At 37.1% G+C, this 22,563-nt stretch overlaps 1 protein-coding gene across 6 annotated transcripts in view; it reads right to left on the bottom strand.

Annotated features, from left to right (window-relative positions):
- Positions 1 to 22,563, bottom strand: part of ZGRF1 (zinc finger GRF-type containing 1) — a 55,829-nt gene that overhangs the window by 5,218 nt on the left and 28,048 nt on the right. For 3 of the 6 annotated variants that reach the window (XM_027543807.1, XM_027543810.1, XM_027543808.1), the window contains 11 exons: positions 20,950 to 21,608; positions 19,911 to 20,049; positions 19,212 to 19,396; positions 18,228 to 18,424; positions 14,359 to 14,498; positions 10,809 to 10,952; positions 8,222 to 8,336; positions 6,896 to 7,158; positions 5,449 to 5,608; positions 1,882 to 1,959; positions 1,534 to 1,681 (listed from right to left, as the gene is read on the bottom strand). In XM_027543807.1, coding sequence (XP_027399608.1) covers positions 1,534 to 1,681; positions 1,882 to 1,959; positions 5,449 to 5,608; positions 6,896 to 7,158; positions 8,222 to 8,336; positions 10,809 to 10,952; positions 14,359 to 14,498; positions 18,228 to 18,424; positions 19,212 to 19,396; positions 19,911 to 20,049; positions 20,950 to 21,608 — 2,228 coding nt within the window. The remainder of the gene's footprint in view (positions 1 to 1,533; positions 1,682 to 1,881; positions 1,960 to 5,448; positions 5,609 to 6,895; positions 7,159 to 8,221; positions 8,337 to 10,808; positions 10,953 to 14,358; positions 14,499 to 18,227; positions 18,425 to 19,211; positions 19,397 to 19,910; positions 20,050 to 20,949; positions 21,609 to 22,563) is intronic. The other 3 variants (XM_027543809.1, XM_027543812.1, XR_003511436.1) reach the window with 3 other exon arrangements.

The raw sequence follows: 22,563 nt of genomic DNA, 5'->3' as shown, positions 1-22,563 counted from the left end.
TATACTTACCAAAGAACTTGTAGGCTAAAACCATAAATGAGCTAGTCCTAATTTAATCACCACCAATCAGAAAATAGGCCACTTGACATCTACATTTTCATTATTCCCACATAAGGAATTCCTCTTAAAAAAATTTTATTTATGAACAAGTGACACCAATGAGCAATAGATTATAGTAACATATCAGTATATTGGATAAGGATGTAAAATAAGTGTGTGTGTGCTAGTCACTCAGTCGTGTCCGACTCTTTGCAACTCCATGGACTGCAGCCCACCAGGCTCTTCTGTCCATGGAATTCTCCAGGCAAGAATACTGGAGTGGGTTGCCATTCTCTTCTGTAGGGGATCTTCCCAAGTCAGGGATCGAACCCTGGTCTTCTGCATTGCAGACAGATTCTTTACCGTCTGAGCCACCAGAGAAGCCCAAGTAGTTCACATAAATGACTAATGTGCACTACCTGAGTGTAGTCAAACTAAGCCCTTCTGGATTTGGTTGGGGAAAAAGGAGGGAAGTTAAGTTCATACTTGTGATAATAAAAAGCTAGTCTGAAGCATTTTGAGGACTCCTGGAACCAAAACTTATTGTAGACATTATTATTTCCAATTTTCTCTCCTTCACCGTGAGAGTATTTATTACTCATCCACACCCTTTACTGTATGGCTTTGCAGTGCTTCCCCCCAAGAGAAGTAGATGAAGTATATTTCCCAGCCCCACTGATGCTGGGCTTGGTCATATGACCTGTTACAGCAAAAGGAATCTTAGCAGACATGCTATGAACAAAAGCTTTACATGTATCTATATGATCCATCCTGCCCTCCTGCACTTCTGCCATCTGTCAGGAGAGGGCCATCATGCCACAGATAACTGTTCTCAGAATGAGAGGTTTGACCTACACCAACTGACCTGTAGAATCACTGAATCATTAAATTTGTTGTCTTTAGTTACTGAGATTTTGTTTGTTAAGCAATGGTATTTCAGCAGTAGCTCACTGAAACGGTGCCAAGCACGTTGACTGTCCCAAATCTCTTGCAGAAAGTGACCCATGTCCACACTGTCCAACAAGTGGACAACCTCCTTTTCTTCTCCCATGCTTTGTTTATAGGAGAAAGCTACTGAAGACTTCTTTCCTCAAAGCTGACACCCTGTCTTGAGTCAGAACTTGACAAAGGCGATGATGCTACTTGCTAAGCCAGAGACCCTGTGTGTCCAATGTGGGCTCCCAACACCTGGGATCCATGGTCTGAGCCTCCCAGGTTCTTGGACAGATTTTAAACAGACCCCAAAGGGCTTGGTTTTCTAGGAAAGCATCAAAGGTAAAATTCACTTGGATATTTTGCCCAGCGTCAATAAAATAAAACATGGATTGCATAGACAGGCACACTTTAGTTGAATCTAAGCTATCATAGTTGGTTTTTTTTTAATTTACTTAAGGGGAATAAAACAGGAATAATATTCCTCTCAATAGGAATAAAAATAATATAAATCGTATACATAAATTAAAGAAATAAACAACTGACGCTGTTTCCTCTCACCTGTTTCAGCAGGGTTTTATTGGTCCCCAGTTTATGCTGCTCAATACTTTTCCTCACGTAGACTCTTTCCACAGGAGTCAAGTCTTCCTTCATGAGTGCATGCAGTTCCTTTAATTGCTCATTTTCATTTTCTGAGCCAGCATACAAACTTAAAAAACAATGACATAAAAGAATACCCTTTTATTCTATTTTAGTAGTATCACAAAAAAGCAAAACACAAGAGTTCCTAAATTAACACCAAGAAAAAGGCTTTCTCTAGTCTTCTTCAAAAACCAAACTTAAGGTAAGAGTTATGTAAAATTATACTTCTGTGCACATTCTGTGACTTTTGGAATTTGGCATTCTTACCTGTAAGGTAAAACTGGCTTGGCAATCTTTCTGACACTCCCAACTCTGACAAACTTTTCAAATCCAAGACTAAGAAGCCTTTAAAGAAAACAGGGTGAAACAGATTGACTATTTAGAAAACAGAATCTAAAACAAACTTTCATATAATATACACATTATTAAAATAACTTTGTGTAACAATATATTTTATAGTTACGTAGTTTAATGTGAAATGCCTAAACTCAAAGGGTTTAGGTTTAGCTGAAAAACTTTTTATAAAATGTGTTTCAGAGAATTTTAAAAATATGTATTATCTTATGTTGAGGGCTCATGAAATGTTCATAAAATACTGATGTTAGAATTTATCACAAATAAAATTGCCCTAGGGACTCCCTGACAATCTACTGATCAAGACTCTGTGCTCTCACTGCTGTGGCCCAGTTCCATCCCTGGTTGAGGAATTATAGAAGATCCTACAAGCTGCATGGCATGGCCAAAAAAACCCCCACAAAAATAAACAAAAAAGACAAAACTGCCCTAAAGACATCATGGAAAGCAATAGCTACCATATAGTTAGCATCAAAATTTAGTGGGAGGAGTGTTAGCCTCTTTACATACGTTGCCTTGATAATTTAATACTCCTTACAGCTCTGCACGATATCTCATCTTAGAGATGAGGAACTGAAACTCAGAGCTCTAAGTCAGGTATTTTGCTAAGTCAGGCCACATGGCTAATAAGTGAGGCAATCATGAATCAAACCTGGGCAAGTCTGTCTACCTCCAAAAGATACGGGTGACTGTTCTTCCACATCCATGACCCCCTAGTAAGGGCTTTGTGCAGCTGCAGCCCTCAGCTCCCTTCCTTCTTACGTATCTTACAGCTCCTGCTTTATGTGAGGAACGGAGGAGGGACTCACTGAACATCCGGACTCCTGAAACATCTGTCACCTCAAATTGGGGATAAAGAACTGGAAAACGAAAGAAACTATGGCTCTTCAAACATCGTTTTCCTAGATAATCTTGAAGCAATTTGTTTAATGTCAAGCAATACATGAACAGACTTCAGGTTTTGCACTTTTTTAGTTTTTATCTTGGATAATAGCTATTTTTCAGTCTGAAAAACTAGTTTATATATTTTTTTCAATATAAGTGTGTTAATTCTATGAGAACACTGTAGTATCCTCATCATGGAGCAAAAAATATTTTATTTCTTCTCAAGAAATTCTTCATCCTATTCTGTCCATTGCAGTTGAAATGCGTTACCCAAGTACATAGCTAAATGTCAGTTTAGTGTGAAGAAATGTCTGGGTCCAGCGTACATGCAGTTGGGATAAATACAGATCCTAACTGCAGTCCACAGTCCTCAGGCCCTCATCAGAGGCTTAAGCATCAAAGAATCTCTTCTGTGTTTTTTGTTACCTTTCATAGTCAGTCCTCAATCTTCTAGCTTCTTGATTTTTCTCTACTAAACAGAGTTAAATTTTTATCTCAAGCTAAGCAATCTAAAGTTCTTTCCAGTTTGTCCCCAAGTAACTGTTCATTATCCTGAGTCAAAAAATGTCCTCAGCCACTGTCTTAGATTACTTAGAATAGTACACACAGGTAGAACTTGCCTGGAGGGCAATCTATCAAGAAGCTTTAAAATGTTCATATCTTTTGTTCTAGGCCTAGGTTTGTCCTCAGAAAAGAATCAAAAATGGAGGCAAAGATTTATGTTTAAGGATCTTGGTTACAATATTATTTATAATAGCAAAAGCTTGTAAAGACCTTACTGATCAAAAATTGTTTATAGTACAAAAATTGTTTATAGATCAAAAATCATGACATATAATAGAGCCAAGAAAATTTTGGTTTCTAAGATTTAATACCATAAAGAAATAATCTTTGAGTAAAAAAAAAGCAGGACACAAAACAAACAGTATATACTGTTGAAAACTAAGTTTGGAAAACAAAATGAATGTGTGTGAATGTATTGAAAGTCTGTAAAGAAATATAATAAAATGTTGCTGCTGCTGCTAAGTCGCTTCAGTTGTGTCCAACTCTGTGTGACGCCATAGACAGCAGCCCACCAGGCTCCCCCGTCCCTGGGATTCTCCAGGCAAGAACACTGGAGTGGGTTGCCATTTCCTTCTCCAATGCATGAAAGTGAAAAGTGAAAGTGAAGTCGCTCAGTTGTGTCCGACTCTTCACAACCCCATGGACTGCAGCCTACCAGGCTCCTTCGTCCATGGGATTCTCCAGGCAAGAGTACTGGAGTGGGGTGCCATTGAGGTCTGCATATTTTCTACTATACCCATTACCTAATGCAATTATAAAAGTTAATTTTTAAAAAGGCTATACTTATAAATAATGGATTATTTCCCCTAATCAAGCTTTATCATTTATATTGAAATTCAGATCATTAAACATTGGAATACTGGTAAAACATTATGTAATACTGTCTTTGCATTTTTAATAAAATCTTACACAAAAATTTTACCCTGTGTGCACTATTGCTTCCATGAAACAGCAAGAGGCTAACCTTTTAGTTTGTAAGTAGGAAAAAAGATCAGGCTTCCCTGGTGGCTCAGTAGTAAAGAATCTACCTGCCAATGCAGGAGACATGGGTTTAATCCCTGGGTTAAATCCCTAGAACAATGGATCAGGAAGATCCCCTGGAGAAGGAAATGGCAACCCACTCCAGTATTCTTGCCTGGAAAATCCCATGGACAGAGGAGCCTGGTGGGCTACAGTCCATGAGGTCATAAAGAGCTGGATACAACTTAGTAACTAAACAACAGCAACAAGGAAAAAAATCACATACAAAAACCTGATGATTTTGGCACAAGGATGGGATAAAGGTAAAACTAGAGGTGGATCCCTCTTATTGAAACCAAAACATAATTTAATCAAACTGTTCAGCTATTTTAGTATTATGTGTTCATATGGGCAGGTAGACGAGAGAATAACCTGTAACTTGGTTCTGCAATTTTAGCCTACTTTAAAGTAGTCACCCTAAGCTCCTGGGTCAGAGACAAAGGACTTTTATTCTTGGCATAGGAAGCAGCATAGGCACTAACGTATCTACAGTGGTTTCCTGTGGTCCCCAAGTTGAATGAGGAGACACAGAGAATCAGATGGACACCTGCACTGCGTGGACTGAGCTGTAGGAAAGAACACTGAGCTTGGACAGCCACTATTTTTTAACAAGAAATCAGCAACTCTGCTCTTGGTCCTGGAGGAAGATATTACACCATCAGTGAAGGTTGCTTACTGCAAACATAACCGGGAAAAATGTGTTGGGTTAGAGTGGTCAGGGCATGCATGGTGGATTGCCTCCCCCAACAATATATGTCCTTAGCTAGATTTTTACATGAGTATCCCATCCTGTGTCAAAACTGTCAGGTTTCGTACGTATTTTATCCTGCTTACAAACTATTAAGTCAGCCTCTTCCTGTTTCATGGACTCTGGTTCTTGAGTCAGAGACAAAGGCCTTGCCTGTCCGGCATGCCCAGCACAAATATGCATGGACATTCAGGGCCCATGGTAGACCGCCTCTCAACAACCACCTAAAACATCAGGCACTTAAATACTCCTGTCCTACCTACCCAAGAAGCACTCTGTCAACAGCTACATTAGTAGAAGAAGAAATCAGAAGTTTCCACGGTCTTGCATTTCCAACTGTAAGAGCTTCACATTTTTCAAATAGTTGCACAAAAAACAAAATCACCACAGCTAGCAAGTAACTCTTTCCTGCTCCGAAAACGCCTAATTATTTTAAAGGGGGGGAAGAAAAGTAAAGGCAATATCGTAAATAAATTTCTGAAAAGCACAAGAAATATCCATCCATCTCCCTCTCTCCATTTAATTAATTTATTTAAAAATATTGCGGGCCCACCATGTGTTTAATTAGCACAAGGAGGACATGCATAGATAATCAAAAGACTTTCACATTTAACAAGACCACAGTCAACTTAGGAAGACAGACAAGTAAAGAAAAATGATAAAACAATACGGTTAAGTAACACTATTGGCATCAGAGAAAGAACATCTCTCTTTCCTTTGGTGGAGATGGGAATGCTTCCTGAAAATAAAAAGAATAGGAGAACTAAGTCTTCCAGGGCAAGATATCCCAACTCTTAAGGAAAGGATCATCCCAGGCAGAGATGTGACAAAGCATGAAGCCGGTAAATATTTCTGTATGGCCTGTAGCAAAAAGGCAAGAGAGGAGGTGGTCTGACAAAGAAGACAAGGGGATAAATCACAGAGTTGTGCGTGCTAAGGCTAAAAGTTTGAATTATATCTTAAAGGCCAATGGAAATCAATGAAGAATTTTAAGTAATGGAACTGACTTAATCAGATTATTATTATTTTTTTTTTTTTAGAAAAACTACTTGAGTGAAGCCTGGCTTGTTGCAGTTCATGGGGTTGCAAAGAGTTGGATACAACTTAGCAACTGAAGAACAACTTGAGTGAAAATATGAAAAAAGGAAAAAGTAAAGGCAGATCAATTAGAAAGCTGTGTGAGATCATGGTAACGCATACATGCTGACTTTACTAAGTGCCTCCCGTGTGCCAGGTACCATTCTGAGCTCTTTACCTATTTAACATTTGATCCCCCAAACCTATGAGACAGATGCTATTATCAAACCTTATTTTACAGAGGAGGGAATTAAAGCTAAGAGAGCCCACACTCTCACTAACTAGGCGATATGGAGGTATGTTAAAGGCCTGGACTGAGTGGGTACAAATGGGTGGGAGAGGACAGAAAATATGAAATGAAAATGAAATATCAATATGAAAAATAGGAAACTAGAAGCAACATCTCAGTGACTGATCTAATAGGGGGAAAGAAACAGTAAGAGAGAGGGAGGACGGTTAAGAGAAAATCACTTAATCTAGAGAGAAAGATACTAAAGGGGATTCAGGTTTGAAATAATCTATTGAGTTATTCTGGAATCTTGTTTGACTAGGAAATTACAAAGGTGCAGATTGAGTGACACAAGCTTATATAACAATGTATTTACTAGAACTGTTTTCTTCCCTGCTTCTTACCGTGTATGATCGTGATAGGGAGGGTATGAATTGCCAGTTCCTTCGCTTCTTCGACACTCTGGCGTGATGCCATCATTTGAGCTATCTGAATTAGAGCTGCGGCTTGATCCTTGTTTAACTTGTGCACCTGAATTAACTCACTAGCCAACTTCAATGTTGCTTCTATACTGAGTAGTTCAAATTTTGTGTTGATATTTGAGAAGGCTGGTGGGATAAACTTTCTCTTATTGACTCTCTTGTTGCTCGTTGTAGTTGATGAAGACCTAGTAAAAAGGCAGCGTGAAAAAGATTTTTTTTTAAATAAAAGGCTTTTGAAACAGGTAAGTAGACCTATTTGTAACTTAGCCTTCACTTAATAAGCATCACAGAGAATATTTTTTTGGAGACATAAATGAACATATACCCCAGTTTGGAGGAAGGTGGATGAAAACAGAACATTTGTTGAAAACCTACTATATGCTGGCATCATGCTAAGCATTTTATATTACTTGATGTAATCTTCACAATACTAAGTACTTAATTATCCCATATAGAGATATAGAAATATTAACCTTTTATTCCCCCAAAAGCACACAGTTAATAAGTGTATAAGCTGACTTTAAAGCCCATGTTCTGTTAAACAAAATCAACTTAGACAATTAATATAGCTTCCATTTAAGGTAAAATGGAAATAAACTGGTTTTATTTCTATTAAGACTGAATTCATTTCAAAGTAGATAAATGACATAATGGATAAGAATATTTACTTTTTTACCTAGGACTTCATTATGGTGAAAAAAATGAAATACCACAAGTTAGATCATAACAATCCAAATTAGAATGTAGACTTTTTCTATCACTTTACAGTGAATTCAACATGTCACTTCCAGTTTTTTAAAGAAAGGGACAAGGTAGTTGACAAATTAAAAATGAAGATATAGGTTATGTCAAGAATAAGATCAGTATCAATACCATACTATATTAAAGCTGTAAAATGTTACATAATTTTAAATGTTTAATAATTTGCAACATAAAAGTACAGATAAATAAAAAAGTAAAAACACTCAAAAGATCCTTAATAAATTATTCCGTAAAAAAGGAAAAATATCTGCAGTATCCTTGTTAGCCCCAGCCACAATAAATAAATAAATAGAGGAACTGTTGGGAAATGATGTGTACCTCCCCTTTCTCTTTTTAATTACTAATGAGGAGGAACCCCATAATCCCCCAAAGAAAATTAACACTTCATTGGCAAAAATTTGTGTAATGTACTTTTACTCCATTTTCATTTTCATGATTAGTCACCATTTTTGAATACCAATGACCCAAAGGTAAATAATGACTTACATTGTTAAGAGGTACTGTGTTAGAGGTAGAGTAGCTGGATTAAAGCAGTCCCGAATATTTTTTAAAGTGGTCAGCTCTGTGCTGGCATTACAAACCAATAAGGCGTGGACCACTGCTGTAGACAGAATACAAAAAATGAACATTTAATGTAAACAAATGGACCATTAGAAAAAAACTATTAAATGTCCATATAACTCAGAGTTATATGGATTAGTCACAACATAAAATAAACCCTTAAGTATATGCAGAGGTCCTTTTATCCATTAAACCAGTATACTACCTGCTCATTCATCCTTTATAAACTGCATAATATATCAACTTTGGACTTTCATAATGAAACAAGGACAACTGTTTTGAGTTAGGCCATGGTGACACTGCTTAGCAGCTGGCAGTTCCATTTAATCAGCATACCACATTGTATTGCATAGTAGTGTGTGTGTAATTTGAACATTTTTTCCCTCAGTTATTTTATAGAAAAATAAGGAAAGCAGAAAATTAGAATGCTGTTTATTGGTGAGGAAACAACTGCAACAAATTTGAAAATATGCATTTGAAAAATGACAAATGTTTATTTAATTAGGCTCTTACTGAACTCAAGCTGATTGACTAGGTTTATTCAGTTCTAAAGGGAAAAAAAATCAAGTTTAAAAAGTCTATGAAATAGGTGAAGTGGGTCATTAAATGCCATGTCTTAATTAGTTATGGATCAAATTCAACCATCAGAAATTATTCCAGCGATCAAAATGTATAGAGAAGTAACAGATTCATAGAATTGGATAGGGATTCAGCTTACCAGACTGAGAAGATCCCCGGAGAAGGGAAAGGCTACCCACTCCAGTATTCTGGCCTCAAGAATTCCATGGACTATATAGGCCATGGGGTCGCAAAGAATCAGACACAACTGAGTGACCTTCACTTTCACTTTGAGCTTACTAAAGCTTTCTTTATTAAAAACTAATAATAATTTTAAAATAAATAAATAAGGCTCATACCCTATTTGGAGAAGGCAATGGCACCCCACTCCAGTACTCTTGCCTGGAAAATCCCATGGACGGAGGAGCCTGGTGGGCTGCCATCTGTGGGGTCGCTAAGAGTCGGATTCAACTGAGCGACTTCACTTTCACTTTTCACTTTCATGCATTGGAAAAGGAAATGGCAACCCACTCCAGTGTTCTTGCCTGAAGAATCCCAGGGACAGGGGAGCCTGGGGGGCTACCGTCTATGGGGTTGCACAGAGCTGGACATGACTGAAGCGACTTAGCAGCAGCAGCAGCAGCAGCAGCATACCCTATTGTGTTATTAAGAATTTCTTGGGACCTCCTTGGCAATCTAGATATTAAGATTCCATGCTCCCAATACAGGGGGCACAGGTTGACTCCTGGTTAAGGAACTAAGATCCTGCATGCCATACAATATGGCCAAAAAGAAAAAAAAAGAATTTCTAAAGGCAGATGATAAGATAGCCTCAAAATGAAAATCATTGTATCCAACTGCTCACAAAATCTCCTGTAAAATCTACAAGACCTTCTCAATATAAAAATGGTTTATTAAATATATACTACTACAACAAACCAAGAGAATTAAATAAATCAAGAACCAGAACTTGTAAGAAATTAAGAAAATTCTTATTTATATTTTTAGAAATCAAGTATATACCATGTAAAATTCAACTATAACAGAACACTTAAGTGAGAGGTCAAGATTTTACTGTACTGTTAGTTAGTGCTCTGGGACTTGAGCTATAGAAATATTTTGTTGTATACACATTTTTACTACTACTACTAAGTCACTTCAGTTGTGTCCGACTCTGTGTGACCCCATAGACGGCAGCCCACCAGGCTCCCCTGTCCCTGGGATTCTCCAGGCAAGAACGCTGGAGTGGATTGCCATTTCCTTCTCCAATGCAGGAAAGTGAAAAGTCAAAGTGAAGTCGCTCAGTCGTGTCCGACTCTTAGCGACCCCATGGACTGCAGCCTACCAGGCTCCTCCATCCATGGGATTCTCCAGCCAAAAGTACTGGAGTGGGGTGCCATTGCCTTCTCCAAATACACATTTTTAGGAACATCATATACAGTAATAGGAAGTAGTGAAAGTGAAAGTAGCCCAGTCGTGTCTGATTCTTTGCGACTCTCCGCTGTCTGATTCTGTATGATCCATGGAATTCTCTAGGCCAGAACACTGGAGTGGGTAGCCTTTCTCTTTTCCAGTGGATCTTCCCAACCCAGGAATTGAACTGGGGTCCCCTGCATTGCAGGTGGATTCTTTACCAACTGAGCTATCAGGGAAGCCCAATAGGAAGTAGAGGCGGATGTTTTTTGTTGGCTTTGTTATTGCTACCAATCCATCTGCTTCCACCCACCTCATGCATGTGTGCTCAGTCATGCAACCCCATGGACTGCAGCCCACCAGGTTTTTCTGTCCATGGACTTTTCCAGGCAAGAATACTGGAATGGGCTGCCATTTCCTTCTCCCTTTTTGTTGGCTTTAATCAAATAATCCCACACAAAGTTAGCAGGCTTGCTTACAGTGCATCACATGTCTTTCATTCTTTTTTAATATAAAGTAATATGGTCATAGTAATACTTACTGTTAGTGGGCCAGTTCGAAGGGAAATAACCTTTCAAAGGTAGAAGCTCTACCTCATTGATAGATGATGGTCCAAAGAAAGTACTGCATGCAATAAAAGTATCCAATTCAAAGTCTAGGGTTTTCGAAACCACCCAAAGATCATCTGAAAAGACAAACACTTCTACAGGTCTCAGAACAATGCTCAATCCAAAGCTACCTCGGATTTTCGTTGGTGCTTAGTTCTACACTGTTTTTCAAAAAACAAACATGGTTATCATAATTGACATAATTCCACCCAGAGAGCAGAACTCATAACATTTCATTTCCATGATTTTAACTCAATTTTATGCTTTTAAAGTTACTTCGTAATTATTTTTTAAAAAAACACTATAAATAAAAACAACATCTAACTCATTTTTCTCTTATAAAACAGTTTTATAGCTACATTTGATTTTCCCAAGGGAGAATATTAGCCTAAAAACATGCTCTGCCCTTTAATGGTTTCCATGCTCAGATAAATCTGGCAATCTGTGCACAGAATACAAGTTCCAGTTAAGAGATGCTCCAGATTAATGAATGTTCTCCTTTCTTCTCCACAGCACACTGAGCACTCATGGCTAGTAGGCTACTTTCCAGACTGCCCCTGCATTATTTCTACCATCAGTTTGAATTTACACCTACAAAGAGTCAACTGCATTTGTTCTAAAACTTACTTATAATAGTAATAGCTGTCTTTGCTACTATACTTTTATAACTTAGTGATTTCCCTGGTGGCTCAGATGGTAAAGCATCTGCCTACAATGCGGGAGACCCACATTCAATTCTTGGGTCGGGAAGATCCTCTGGAGAAGGACATGGCACCCCACCAGTACTCTTGCCTGGAAAATCCCATGGATGGAGGAGCGCGGTAGGCTACAGCCCATGGGGTTGCAAAGAGTAGGACACGACTGAGCAACTTCACTCACTCTTTTATAACTTAATCACTATAAATATGAAGGGGAAAATTACTGTTTAAAGAAAACTACGTTCCTACTTTGTAAGTCCAATGTAAATCACATATTAAAACTGAAAAATCTTGAATTAAGGTTATTTGTTTAATGTGGAACCAATTTTTAAAATTTTTATATTAACTCACATTCAATACCCCCACAGAACTATTTTTTTTAAGGAAATATGTTTAGGAAACTGAGGAAAAGCTGACCTATAGTATAATTTATACCTAATTTATTTAAAAATATCTGCCAATTGAGGTAACATATACTTAAGCAATTTCCTATTTGCAAATACATTTTTATTTAATATTGACAATTTTTTAAAAGATCTCCAATTCAAAGTAGTTGACAGAAAAAAACCTCTTTCTCCCTAAATCCTATTGAAATGACAGAAGAAATATGAAATCCAAATCCAGTACAGTACTGGCAAACAGCCAGCAGTGGGGCAGGGAAAGCCAGACTTATTTCAGAGATGCTTTAGGAAGTCACAAAGGGAACGGGACAAAAAGGATGATAAAATCTTACAAAGCTGGGAAACCACTAATCCTGCACAGATAGAAAGGAATTCTGAAAACACACACACAAAGAATTTCCCCCAACAGATTGCTAGGTTAACTCCAAGCTTACCAATCAAGGAATTACGGGTACAGAAGGCCAACTGGGACATTATTTAATAGATGATGGAATAATCCTATCACTCTTGGAGCAGTTGACTCCAGAATCCATCCTGAGGTTAAACTCTGGGGAAAAAACTAAGGCTACAGAGAGGGCTTTGAGCATGAGAAATGGGGCAGCAACCCACATAACTGCTAAGAACCTAGGATAGGTAAATAGATCAGAGTCCATCAGCAGGTCATGTATGTATGGGAATTTTGTTTTTTAAGTAAAACACAATAACCTATGTCACGTTCTGGGTCAGCAGACATTTTAAATGTCAGATAGGTAGTATTATTATTACTGTTTTATACATGAAAGAAGTTAGTCACTATATATATATTTATATATCAACAAAAGATTACATGAAAAATATATAAGAACTGTAAGATTATAAACAACACAATAATAAAATGGGTAAGAAGAAATATGTAACTAATAAACACATGAAGAGCTATTCAACATCACTGGCAAGCAGAGAAATGTAAACTAAAACCACAATGACATCATTTTATGCTCATTTGAGTCTGCTGAGCCACCAGATAGGAGCGTAAATTGATGTAACCGCTTTAGAAATCAGTTGGGCACTAGAGCCTACAGGTTTGTGTGGCATTTTCATTTCCTGTAACAGCATTTTCATTCCTAGGATTATATCTAAAGGAAACTCTTGCACATCTACAGGATAGCATAAGAATATTTATGGCACACTGTTCACAACAGCAAAACTTAGAAACCAAATGATCATCGATGGAAGAATGAATGAATGAACTGTGGCACCGTCACAAAATAAAATACTATATACACAAGTGATCTAGACTAGATTTTAGATCAACATCAATAATATCTATATACTGCAGCAATATATTATACTAGTAAGTAAAAAAGATAAATTCTATAAGATTACTTACAGAACTATATCACTTGAGTAACATTTTAAAAACCTTTAAACTTAAAATATGCTTTCTAAGGAATTCATTTGTATAAACATATACAAAGGAAAGCAAGATGTTGATGAACACAGGGATGCAATGCTAACTGCCTTAGGAGAAACAACTAGGTAAGTTAGTGGGGTTTCTCTGTATGAACTATAGGTAGCTATAATTGGTACTAGATTTAGCTTTGCTTTGTTGATTCACTTTTATCATTTAAAATAACTAATCAAATAACTAAAGCAAGCTAGGTGAGGATAAATCACAAGAGTAGGTCATGAAACCAACATAATAATTAACCCAAATTAGTGTACATAAGGTCCTTAGAAAAATAATTTACTAAGAATTTTATCGCCAAATATACAAAAGCTGGGGTCCAGTGTTGTCATATTGTGCAGCAGTGACAGAAGTATCAAAAAACTCTACATTTTCAGCTTATTTTTGATATTAAATTCAGTTCATACAATGCCAAGAGCTCATGTGACTTTTTAAACAAAATTAAACAGTTTTTGGCAGCCTATAATAAGGTTTTTTAAAAAATAAAATTTTAAATATATTTTCTAGGGGTGAGGGGGAGAATAAAATATGCTATTTTCAAAAGAAATGGTTTAATTCATTACACAATAATTCACGATATATACTGTGCAACTGTACTTTTAAAAATCTCTTTAATACAAAGAATTTACATACAGAGCTGTATGTAACTGAGATGGGGCCTCCAGGTGGCTCAGTGGTAAAGAATCTGTCTGCCAACAGAGGAGACACAGGAGACTCAGGTTCGATCCCCTCCTCCAAGATCCCCTGGAGGAGGAAATGGCAACCCACTCCAGTGTTCTTGCCTGGAAAATTCAATGGACAGAGGAGCCTGGCAGGCTACAGTCCATGGGGTCATAAAACAGTCAGACACGACTGAGCAACCTGAGCACACAGCACACCACACATAAAACTAAGACACAAGGCTAGACTCAGTCACAGCATCATCATATCAACCCACCTTTGCTGTAAGCAGATGAACTTTCTTTCCGACTCAGTTTAAGATAAAGTTTGCTCTTAGGTTCATTATAAAATTCAGGATCTACAGTAGTAAACTTCTTTAGTTTACCATACCGTTTTCTTTGAAAATCAAATCCTTTCCTGCAAAATGAGTAAGAGACAAACCTGAATTTGAATATTAAAGTATGAAGTTTTTCTTGAGATAATTAACATATACTATATTATTCCAGGTGTACAACATCATGATTTATGTGTATACTATGAAATTATCACCATAGTAAGTTAACAACCATCACCACACAGTCACAAAGTTTTTTTCTTGTGAAAAAAAAATGAAGTGTTTTTGTTTATTTTTAAATAAATTAAGGGGAATTCCCTGGTGGCCCATTGATTAGGATGACAAGCATTCACTGCAGAGGACCTGGGTTTGATCCCTGGCTGGGGAACTAAGATCCCACATGCTGCAAGGCATACCAAATAAATAAATATATTGAATTTTTTTAAAAAGCACTAAAGAACTCATTGCATGTATAAAATTTTTTTAATAAAATTTTTTTATTGTAATGAGAACTCTTACTCTTATCAACTTTCAAATATACAGTAAAATAATATTAACCACAGTCACCATACTGTATACATCTGCAGGACTTATTTATTTTGCAACTGGAAGTTTGAAAGTACAAATGTTTTTTAAAATTTTTCTTTAAAACAGAGTATGAAAAGGAAAGAACCAAAGAGTGTGTATGTTTATATGCTTTTATATATTGTTGTTCTGATTAGTCACTAAGTCATGTCCAACTCTCTTGTGACCCCATGGACTGTAGCCCCCATGGACTTCAACCGTGTAATTCCAGATGTTCAAGCTGGATTTAGAAAAGGTAGAGGAACCAGAGATCAAATAGACAATATCCACTGGATCATCAAAAAAGCAAGAGAGTTCCAGAAAAACATCTACTTCTGCTTTATTGACTATGCCAAAGCCTTTGACTGTGTGGATCACAATAAACTGTGGAAGATTCTTAAAGAGATGGGAATACCAGATGACCTTATCTTCCTCCTGAGAAATCTGTATGCAGGTCAAGAAGCAACAGTTAGAACTGGACATGGAATAGCAGACTGGTTCCAAATCTGGAAAGGAGTACGTCAAGGTTGTATATTGTCACCCTGCTTATTTAACTTATATGCAGAGTGCATTGTGAGAAATGCTGGGCTGGATGAAGCACAAGCTGGAATTAAGATTGCTGGGAGAAATATCAATAACCCCAGACATGCAGATGACACCACCCTTATAGCAGAAAGCGAAGAACTAAAGAGCCTCTTGATGAAAGTGAAAGAGGAGAGTTTAAAAGCTGGCTTAAAACTCAACACTCAGAAAATGAAGATCATGGCATACAGTCCCATCACTTCATGGCAAATAGATGGGGAAACAATGGAAACAGTGGCAGACTTTATTTCCTTGGGCTCCAAAATCACTGCAGATGGTGACTGCAGCCAGGAAATTAAAAGATGCTTGTTCCTTTAAAGAAAATCTGTGACCAACCTAGACAGCATATTAAAAAGCAGAGATATTAATTTGCCAACAAAGGTCTGTCTAGTCAAAGCTATGGTTTTTCCAGTATTCATGTATGGATATGAGAGTTGGACTATAAAGAAAGCTGAGCACCAAAGAATTGATGCTTTTGAACTGTGGTGTTGGAGAAGACTCTTGAGAGTCCCTTGGACTGCAAGGAGATCAAACCAGTACATCCTAAAGGAAATCAGTCCTGAATATTCATTGGAAGGACTGATACTGAAGCTGAGATTCCAATTCTTTGGCCACCTGATGCGAAGAACCGACTCATTTGAAAAGACTGTGATGCTGGGAAAGATTGAAAGCAGGAGGAGAAGGAGACAACAGAGGATGAGATGGTTGGATGGCATCACCAACTTGATGGACATGAGTTTGAGCAAGCTCTGGGAGTTGGTAATGGACAGGGAAGCCTGGTGTGCTGCAGTCCATGGGGTCGCAGAGTCCAACATGACTGAGCGACTGAACTGAACTGGACTGTAGCCAAACAGCCTCCTCTGTCCATGAGATTCCCAGGCAAAAATACTGGAGTGGGTTGCCGTTTTCTTCTCCAGGGGATCTTCCTGACCAAGGGATCAAACCCGCGTCTCTTTCTACTCATGCATTGGCAGGTGAGTTCTTTACCCCTGAGCCACCTGGGAAACCCACTTTCATACACATATGTCAGTTCAGTTCAGTTCAGTTGCTCCGTCTTGTCCGAATCTTTTCGACCCCATGAATTGCAGCACGCCAGGCCTCCCTGTCCATCACCAACTCCCAGAGTTCACTCAAACTCACGTCCATCGAGTCAGTGATGCCATCCAGCCATCTCATCCTCTGTCGTCCCCTTCTCTTCCTGCCCCCAATCCCTCTCAGCATCATAGTCTTTTCCAATAAGTCAACTCTGCACATGAGGTGGCCAAAGTACTGGAGTTTCAGCTTTAGCATCATTCCTTCCAAAGAGCACCCAGGACTGATCTCCTTTAGGATGGACTGGTTGGATCTCGTATATATACACAATAAAAATATATTGTGTCAAAGACAAGCCTCACAGAAACATCATTACTTTTAAAAGAGACAGATAGGAATAGTATCTAAAAGATAGACTACTTCAGTTTCTATAACTGTAAAATGGAGTAATAGACTATATTTCCATAGCTTATAAATTATGACAATTAAATGAAATAATATTTCAGAGTGTTTAGAAGAGTACCTGACATATACAAGCACCTGACATATATATATATATACATATACATATATACATATATATATACATATATATACATACATATATATATACATATATACATATACAAGTACCTGACATATACCTGACATATACAATATATATATTGTATATAATAATACAAGTTATTATTAAATTATCATCCAAATGCTCATTATTTCATTTTGGGTAATTCAACTTTTATAATGACTGTTTCCAAAAAGTAGCATTCTATGATACTATAAACTATGTAGTTGAGGTTTGTGAATGATCACTATGTATTATCTGCTGCTGCTAAGTCGCTTCAGTCGTGTCCGACTCTGTGTGACCCCATAGACGGCAGCCACCAGGCTCCCCTATCCCTGGGATTCTCCAGGCAAGAACACTGGAGTGGGTTGCCATTTCCTTCTCCAATGCAGGAAATGAAAAGTGAAAGTGAAGTCGCTCAGTCATGTCTGACTCTTCGAGACCCCATGGACTGCAGCCTACAAGGCTCCTCCATCCATGGGATTTTCCAGGCAAGAGTACTGGAGTGGGGTGCCATTGCCTTCTCCGATGTATTATCCTGCACTGATAAAAATTGTTCTTGGGATTTGTTCCACAGAGTTTTCCTTAGGATTATGATTAATGTAAAAGTGGTTAGAAAAATGGCATTCCTGCCAGTAATCTTCATATTGCTGACACTGTTCAATGCTTGTTTAATGTGGTTTAGTTGCTAAGTGGTGTCTGACTCTTTGCGACCCTATGGACTGTAACCCACCAGGCTCCTCTGTCTATGGGATTTTCCAGGTAAGAATACTGGAGTGGGTTACCATTTCTTTCTCCAGGGGATCTTCCTGACACAGCGATCAGGAATGTCCTGCATCTCCTGCATTTGCAGGCAGATTCTTTACCACTGAGCCACCCCAAATATCTGCTCAATATTTAGAGAGGACCATAAACAGCTTTAGAGAATTATTCCCATTTTACAGTTATAAAAACTGAGGTATCTTTTAGATATTTTTCCTAACTCAAACTCTTTGAAAACTGGTGATAATTCTGTGAGGTTGCTATTTTGATACAATTAGAGGCAGTTACTTAGCATCATAAAACATACCTCACGAAAAGTTGGCATTCCTCATAGAGGGGTATCTTTTGACTTCTTAAGTAGAAGCCAATACTTTTTATATCACTTAAAACCATGCTAGGTAGAGATTTTTCCTGTGTTAAATATCCTGGGGTCATTTCTTCAAACCACTTAAAAAATTTACATTGGTCAGCTTTGGGTCCATCACAGGTATAAAAGAGACGACCCTGAGGGGACAAAGATATTGAAACTTAGTGAGAAAAATCATGTTTTTATTTATTTATTTATTTTACTGTTTTAGTACCATGTTTGTCAAGACTTTTCTAAAGGCTGCTTGGAGACTCCTCCAATATTACTTATGAATTCTTGCTTTTGCAACTAAATTTAAATCCAAATTTACATACTCAACTAACAAAGTGGAATATGCAAGCAGTGGAGGAAAGCTGTATTATGAGTGAAAGTACAGTTACGAGTACAAACCATCAATCAACATTACACACATTTCACTAACTTAACTTCTTCCGTAATAATGTCATCAGCAATATGAATTAAGTCAGTGTGCTTCTCTACTCTTCCAGCCGTATCAGCTTTGTTACTCGTACTAGAGGCCAGTCTCAGCCCTACTTTCTTCAGGCTCATCCCTGCATTCTCTAAGCCCTCAGGTGGGGACATATTCCCTTCTTAGTGCCCTTCCTGTAATTTGCGCATCCCTCCTATTTTTATACATTCCAGTATTATATAAAATTTCCTTTTACATCTTTTTCTCCATCTGCTACTATGCAGCAAGTTCCCAAGCAATCTGAAAGCTGATCTTAACTCATATTTTTGTATCCTCGAATGCAGATCAACTTTCAGGAAAAATGTACTGAGTGTTTACTATATGTTAGTTACTAATGCCTCAAGCAGAAGACTCCTAGTCAAGACTTAACACTTTAAACTTTTTGTAAAGCAACAGGTACCAAGACTTTTATAAACAAATAAGTCTAACAAAAGGCGGGGAAGAGGGAAAAATACCTTATTTGGACCTTCCTTTTTAACCATGACCAGTTTTGCAGGCTGCTGATGATGGCAGGATGGCACATTATTTTCTACATTTTTCAGTTTGTCTCCATTTGATGATGTGTAAAATGATATGTCAACTTTTGAAAGAGCTTTGTGCAACCTTTGTGCCAATCCAAATAGCAATATATTTAAATGTTCTACAAAAAAAATTGTTAAGGTAATTTAAAAATACATACAGATGAAAATTAAATACAAAATAATTTCACCTTTGTATCAGATATGTACTATTAGTTAAATCTGAAAATAGCCTTTGACAGAGTAAACTGTAACATAACACTAACATCCATTTTTAAAAAGACGAGTATTACTCTTGTATAAAAAAAACAATCAAAACTAATCATACACCATACTTAAAATTTCCTACTTGATTTATCAAAACTACCTGTAACACTTTTAGTTTTAAAAAAATGTTTACACTACATATTGAACAAGATAATGCTGTCATTTCCCACTCTTAAACTCAATTTTGATCTGAAATTAAAATATAAGTTACTGTCAAAACCTGGATTAAATATACAGAAAATAGCAAATGTCAAGTAGAAATTTAATATAAAAATTCATAATATAAGATGCTACACTTTCTCACAGTTATACTATTGACATTAAGCAGCAATCAATCATAATAAAATAAAAAAAAATCTTGTCTCATACCTGTGAGACAAGATGTAAAAACCTGCTTATAATGCGCAGGAGACTGAAAAACAGCTGGTATGTGAATCTGCCTTTGGGGAAGACATGCAGATTTTACTTTCTGCCCACTTGGGAAGCATAGCTCAGAGTCTTTTACCTCCTGAAATGCAATAATTCAAGTTATTACAATAATTCCAGAAAAATACTGTTTACTAATAAGCAAATTATATAGATAATATTAAATTTTTCTTTTGATTTCCAGAATGCATGAAATCATTTTCTAATTTTAAACGGGAAATTGAGTATAGCAGGAAAGGCTATGACATGGCACTTTTAATGATAAATAAGACTAACTTTTCTTGTCGGCCCCTTAATATGTTTTTAAATTTTTTGTAGGAAAAATTTAACTGATGTGAGTGAATCATTATGTATCTCTACTTCTGGTCACAATTACAGTAAGAATTGTTCATAACCAATGTAAGTAGGATGTACCTTTACCCTAATAATGATCTGGTCAGCAAAACTGAGCTCATAGTGAAATGAAAATAATCAAAACTGAGCTGATTATAAAAATGAAAACAATAGTAGTAGTAGTAGTGGAAGTGATGGTGGAAACAGAACTATAATTTAAGTACCTTTTATGTCCAGATACTGCACCAGACACTTTCAAATACGTAATTTAGTGTTTACAACCTCTAGAAAGGTCTTAAGTCAAAGATGTGACTGGGACTTTCCTGGTGGTCCAGTGGCTAAGACTCCATGCTCCCAATGCAGGGACCCTGGGTGTGATTCCTGATTGGGGAACTAAGATCCCATAGGCCACATCTAAGACCTGGTGCAGCCAAATAAATTCAGTAAATAAATAAAAAGAATTTTTTAAAAAAATGTGACTGTAGCAAAAGTTCTGGAAAACTCTTAAAAAAAAAAAAAAGAAAAATCCCAAAGCCACTGGCTTCAAGACTAAAATCATTTCACCTGTATGACTTTGGTAATTCTTTTGCTGAAATTCAGATAAGTACTGGAAAAGATGCACCAAGAAAACACTGGGACATTTCCTCACCTGTAAATCTCCTGTTACACTGCAGTTGTAGCAGGCATACTCTCCTAACATATTCTGAACTTCCTCAGTCTTAGAAGCCTCGTTTATATTCAAAGAAAATGCCTTCTTTCTGCAAACCGAATCTTGACTGCTAAAATCCTGCTGCTGCTGTTGAAGCATGTGTTTCATCATTTGTAAATACACAGAATCTAAAGAACTTTCATTCACAGCATCATTCTCTCTTTCACCTGTGTTACTAAAACGCATCCCAGAAACAGCCTTAGCAAAGAAGCCGTCTGTTACTTTCTCATCAACTCTGTCTGGAGTAGTCAAGTTGCACTGGCGTGTATTTTGATATTTCAGCCACTTGCTTTGAGTAGATGTATTATCAAGAAGGGAAACCTCACTTGGAGTCACTTCCCTAGATTCGTTAGAGAAAGAAGCTTCGCTTTGGTCCTTGGGCCCAAAGCTGAAAGAAGGAACTGCTGACTCTTCACGCAGGCTGAATATGGGAGGACCAGAAGCCTTCTGCCTGTCACGGTCCGTCATACGTGAACAAGAATCTGAGTCAGGTGGCCCACTGGCAGGCGGCAAAGCAACAAGTGGAGCTCGGGTTCTACTTACTTCAAAGGAAAGCCTCTGAAGGTTCTTATTCTCCAGAGAACTTGATTTTTTCATTACTGAAAAAGAGAGAGCTGATTAAAAATGTATTACAGATATCACTCAATCTTTAGAAAACGGTGGGTATTCATACAAAAAAGCAAAAAGTAGCAACATGCCTCGTGCCAGAAAAAGAAAATCACATTTCCTTTTAAAAAATTTTAATTTTTTAGTCTCAAAAAAATAAAGATTTCAAATTTAATTTTAGACTCTGAAACTTTTTTAAGGTTGATAAACTTGAAATCCTTCTCTTTTTCTTTTCTTTCTTAGCTAATAATTTCCACTCACCACCACCACACCTACCCCACCAAATACTGCATTATATTTATATAACACTGAACCTTTCAAGTACTTTACAACCAAGAAGGGATTCATCATTCTCACTTTACAGATGAGGTTGCCCACCAAGGCCTAGAGGTAACATAACTACCAATTGGCAGAGTTAAGACAAGAAACCAAACTTAGGTTTTTTTCTCAATTTTATATTCCTTCTCCAGAGACTGAAGTTCAAGTTTATTTACTGATGTGTTATAACCTCTCATATATTTATTACACTCATGGATTAATATGTTGACCTTCAGGGTAAAGAAGACTTTTAGCTTTACTTTGATACATTGTTATGTGATAAGAGTTCAACTGTGTTAAACACATGTTATGGCAGATTTTGGCTGAGTTTTAGAATTCCTTTCAGCATCACTAGTAGTTAATATATTCCTGAAAATATTAAAAGCAGTAATATTTGCTGAATAAATAGTAATACTGCATGAGAACTATATCAGCTTAAAGTTTTTACCTAAAATGCTATGGTTTCCTGTTTTATAATAATGTTCCTTCTTGACAGAGTTTCTGTTTCATTGGAAATAAACCCTGCTGTCACTTGGGAAGGTAGCAGGACAGCAGGTAAGTCAATGGCATTCTTTTGTAAAGTGTTATGATGTACTCCTAACAAACTGATTAAGCGACATTGACAGAAAA

The sequence above is a fragment of the Bos indicus x Bos taurus genome, chromosome 6 (assembly GCF_003369695.1).
Source record: "Bos indicus x Bos taurus breed Angus x Brahman F1 hybrid chromosome 6, Bos_hybrid_MaternalHap_v2.0, whole genome shotgun sequence".
Classification (NCBI taxonomy): Eukaryota; Metazoa; Chordata; class Mammalia; order Artiodactyla; family Bovidae; genus Bos; species Bos indicus x Bos taurus.
The sequence above is the reverse complement of the archived record's forward strand: the minus strand, read 5'-3'. Positions and strand labels throughout refer to the sequence as shown.